Source organism: Moschus berezovskii, chromosome X (genome assembly GCF_049115385.1).
Source record: "Moschus berezovskii isolate FMDL1 chromosome X, NW_MosBer_1.0, whole genome shotgun sequence".
In the NCBI taxonomy this organism is placed as follows: Eukaryota; Metazoa; Chordata; class Mammalia; order Artiodactyla; family Moschidae; genus Moschus; species Moschus berezovskii.
In genome coordinates, this window is record NC_142488.1 from 99,716,494 (window position 1) to 99,720,790 (window position 4,297).

At 51.2% G+C, this 4,297-nt stretch overlaps 1 protein-coding gene across 1 annotated transcript; it reads right to left on the reverse strand.

Annotated features, from left to right (window-relative positions):
• Positions 1 to 3,327: 3,327 nt before the first annotated feature.
• KCNE5 (potassium voltage-gated channel subfamily E regulatory subunit 5) lies at positions 3,328 to 3,991 on the reverse strand. The gene has a single exon (XM_055393470.2). It carries the CDS (start codon positions 3,884 to 3,886, stop codon positions 3,449 to 3,451), a length of 438 nt encoding a protein of 145 aa, XP_055249445.1. The 5' UTR covers positions 3,887 to 3,991; the 3' UTR covers positions 3,328 to 3,448.
• Between the last annotated feature and the right edge of the window lie 306 nt (positions 3,992 to 4,297).

Genomic DNA, 4,297 nt, shown 5'->3' on the forward strand with positions numbered 1-4,297 from the left:
AAAGCCTCAAGTTACAAGTAAGGAAGCATTCTTCGTTATTATTATGGAGCAAAGATCTGAACCTGAACTGAAATGGGACCTACTTACACAGAAGAAACAGCCTGCTGTTGGGGGGTGGATTGAAAAAAATCACTCTAATTGATTAGAATCACATTAAGGAGAAGGTGAAAAAATTTCCCGGTTTGTACAGTCAGCTAATGCTATTCAGGAATACATTATTAAAACTACAGGCTGGCCAGGAAGGTCTTCTTTCTTCTAGCTCTTGTTGACCACAGTGTGAGCACTTCTATGCTGTTGACACCCCCACAAGTGGTAGAGAGTCAAGTGTCCAGACATGTGGGAAACTTCATTATCTGGGACACAGTTGCACTCCTGAAAGTGCATGGGAAAAGTGGCTGGGCAGTCAAGCAAATCACTCTCCCCCATCCAGCTCATTTTTCTCACTGGGAAAGCTCTTTGGCTAATCTCACATGAACTTCATGAGGACCCTCATCATCCTCAAAAGGTTAAAATGTTAATTGCAGGGCAGCAATGGAGACACAGACATAGAGAACAGAAGACTTATGGACACGGTGGGGGGTAGGTGAGGAGAGGGTGGAAGGTATGGAGAGAGTAACGTGGAAACATATGTTCATTTCAGTTCAGTTCAGTCACTCAGTCGTGTCCGACTCTTTGCGACCCCATGAATCACAGCACGCCAGACCTCCCTGTCCATCACCAACCCCCGGAGTTCACTCAAACTTATGTCCATCGAATTGGTGATGCCATCCAGCCATCTCATTCTCTGTCATCCCCTTCTCCTCCCACCCCCAATCCTTCCCAGCATCAGAGTCTTTTCCAGTGAGTCAACTCGTTGCATGAGGTGGCCAAAGTATTGGAGTTTCAGCTTTAGCATCAGGCCTTCCAATGAACATATATTACCATATGTAAAACAGATAGCCAATGGGAATTTGCTGTATGACTCAGGGAGCTCAAACAGGGACTTTGTAACAATCTAGGAGGGTGGGATGGGGAGGGAGATGGGAGGGAGGTTCCAGATGGGAGGGAACATAGGTATACCTAAGGCTGATTCATGTTGCTATTTGGCAGAAACCAACACAATACTGTAAAGCAATTTCGCTTCAATTAAAAATAAATTAATTAATTTAAAAAATTTTAAAAAGAAAATGAAATTGAAAAACAAAAGGTTAAAATGTGTTTAAAATCAGGAAGAGTTTGGCAATGGGATTTGTTTCCCACAGCTGGCACATTCATGCTTTTTATGGACATTATCCCAACTGCTCCCAGCTGCCCTTTTGGGGGCAATATATATTTTTAATGTCTCTGAAAAAATAGTACAGATGTTTACAAAATTTCAACACTTAGAGCAGTGATGATGCTTCATTATCAAACAATCTCGTGTCCCCAGTTATGTCAGATCAGTGAGGGAAGTTTTTGTACCCAAAATACTGGGTTGGCCAAAAAGTTCATTCTGATTTTTCCATACGATGTTACAGAAAAATCTCAAGGAACTTTCTGGCCAACTAATATAAGGCTGAGGACTGCCACTGCTCCCCCTCCCCTGCCATGCTTCTGGCATGGATGGATATCTGTGTCTTCCCTCCATACGCCATTCAGGTCCCCCTGCCTGGCCCTGAGATGACTCTCACAGCATCATCTCTTCTCCTCTCATTGTCTTGGACCACTGCCCAATCCCTGGCCCCCACCTGCAAGTTCCTAGGGCTGGAACTAGGACTGGAGAGGAGCCAGTGGGGCAAGGCCAGTATATCTTCAAGGAGTGAATCCTGGGAATGAAAGTTCATCTAACTTATTAATAGCTCCAGTAAAATACCATATGGGCTACAAGGTCAAAACCAATGCTTTGAATGAGGCTTGTGTATTTTCAGTGCATTTAAGTAACCCATAATATCTTTGTCCTGCTACTACTGAGAAACCAGCTGTCTTGAAGCAAGTTGACTTAATGCTGAGGTGACTTCATGTGTGTTTGATGAGGCTCAAACAGCCATCATCAGGTATAAGCATTTAAGCCCTAAGCAAGCAAGTTTCTGATGACCTTCAGAGGAGAATAAATCAATAAACATACATCTCTAACTTTACCCATCATTGGTTAAGAGAGTTTAAGCATCTCCTCTCTAACTTAAGATTTACACTTTTTGGTGGCTTTTTTTCTTTTAAATAAGCCACTACTTTGAGAGAGTTACAAATGTGGCTTCTAAAAATTAACTTTGATAATAGCTAATAGTGATGGGTATGAGATGTTGCTTTCATTTAAAGTCTATGCCAAAAAACTGCAAAAGGCAAGTGAAAAATCCTTATTTAGCACTGTGATATTTGAAAGTGCTTCAGAATTAAGGGAAAAGGAGAATAAAGTCATTATAACTTGGAAACATTTAAAAAAAAAAAAACAATCCATTTAGCCATATATAAGCCTTTTCTTCACCCACAGTGATATCTATGGCATTGGAACTGGATATCACAACAACCCAACTCCCAAATCTAAACATTATTTCCAAAAAACAGAATTCATTCTGTATATAGTGCTGGGTCTCAACGCTGGGATCTTTGAGAAAAGAGTCTTATGCCATTTTTAAACGACCTTTATTACCTGCCTTTGACATTCCCCAGGTTACAGAGCAGGAGGCGACTGAGCCTCTTGTTCCATGGAGGAAGCAGATAGCTGCCCTAATAACTGAATCAAGATAACAGAAGCCCAGGGAAGTACTGGGGTAATACACCCAGCAATGTTTATCCACGGCAGAAGATGGCAAAGCTGCTCAAAAGTAGGCAAGTTACCTGTGGGATGACAACTGGAAGCAAGAAAACCATACAGTTGGGACTCAGACGTCTTCCCCACCCCTAAGCCCCCTCTCCCACCAGTCACCATCAGGTCCGTTCTACACCACAGACTGGTCCTAGTGTCTTGCTTAGCTCCCTGCTGAAGGAGGAGGGAGGGAAAAACGTCTGAGATCTCTTCATTTTCTTTGTCTCTGTCCCTAAGGCAACAGGAAGCTGGAGCCGCCGGCCGGCCTGGCAGTGGTGGCAAGCGCGTTGGCTCTGCAGAGTCTGAGCCCCTGGAGCAGCTGCCAGTTAAACGGCCCAGAGTTCAGGTAGACTTCACTGCTTCAGTTCAATGCCAAGTGTTGGACGTGTTGGATTCAGTTCCCAGGGGGCTGGAGCTTGGTGTTGGGGCTGTCTGAAGACAAGCTAGCAGAGGCAGTTTAGGGTGGTGGGCTGTGCGGGGTGGGGGTGGGGGTCTGGGGTGCGGGGAGAGGAGCGAGAGGCCGGCCCGGAGGGTAATGCTTCTTTCACGGCCTTCCAGGTGAGGTCTCCTGGCCTCTCAACGTCTTCTGAGCCTCAGGTGAGGCAAGCCCTGGAAGGGGAGGAGAGGACACGGCGAGACCAGCGGGCTGAGGAGGGAGCGGGTGAGCCAGCGAGCTGGGCGGCGGTTCTAGACCCCCTCGGTGCCCCGGGCCAGGGCCGGGACGGGCAGCCCGCCGGGGGCGAGCTGGCGGCGCCCCTCAGCAGGCGAGCCGGCCACTGTCTCGGCGTCGGCGGCTGCCGGGGCCCCGCCCGGGAGCCACTCGTGCTGGGTACAGGCCCGGGACGGCTCGTCCTTGGCCTCGACGAGCTTGCGGGAGCGGGTGTAGGCCAGGATGAGGCCGCCGGCCAGGCAGGCATAGAAGATCATGATGAGCAGGATGTAGAGATAGGCGTCGTCGCCCTTGGCGCTGGTCACCTCGCGGCCCACGAAGGGGTCGGGCACGACCCCCATGCCCATGCTTGGGCCGGGGCCGGCGCCCAAGCCACTGGCGTTGCCCCGGTGATGCAGCTCCAGCAGCAGGCGGCTCAGCAGGGTCCGCAGCCGCTGACTCTCGCTGCAGTTCATGGCTGTCGGGGAGTGACACGGCGGCTCCAGATCGCTGCCGACCTTGCCCCCGGACCAGGCCGAGGGGATGCGGGCAGGCGAGCGGCGGCGACACCCGGCTGCTCCGGGGCGGGCGCCGGAGTGGCTGGGGGGCCCCCGGCGCCCGGGCCTCCTTATTCCCTCACCCCCGCACCTCCTCCCCTTCCCCACCACGCCCCCTCGACCCGAGGCCGCCTCTTCCCAGGCTGTCTCACCGCCGGGGGGACAGGGGACAGCTGGTGGGGGGAGGAGAAGGGGACGAGGGAGGGGGCGAGGCCAGGAGAGGGGCGGAGGGGGCGGGGGCGCGGAATGCGCGGGCCCCCGGGCGGCCAAGGCTGGCGGGGCGGCTCACTGGGGCCAAGCCTGGACCCCGGGCTGCGGCGGAAGAGAATT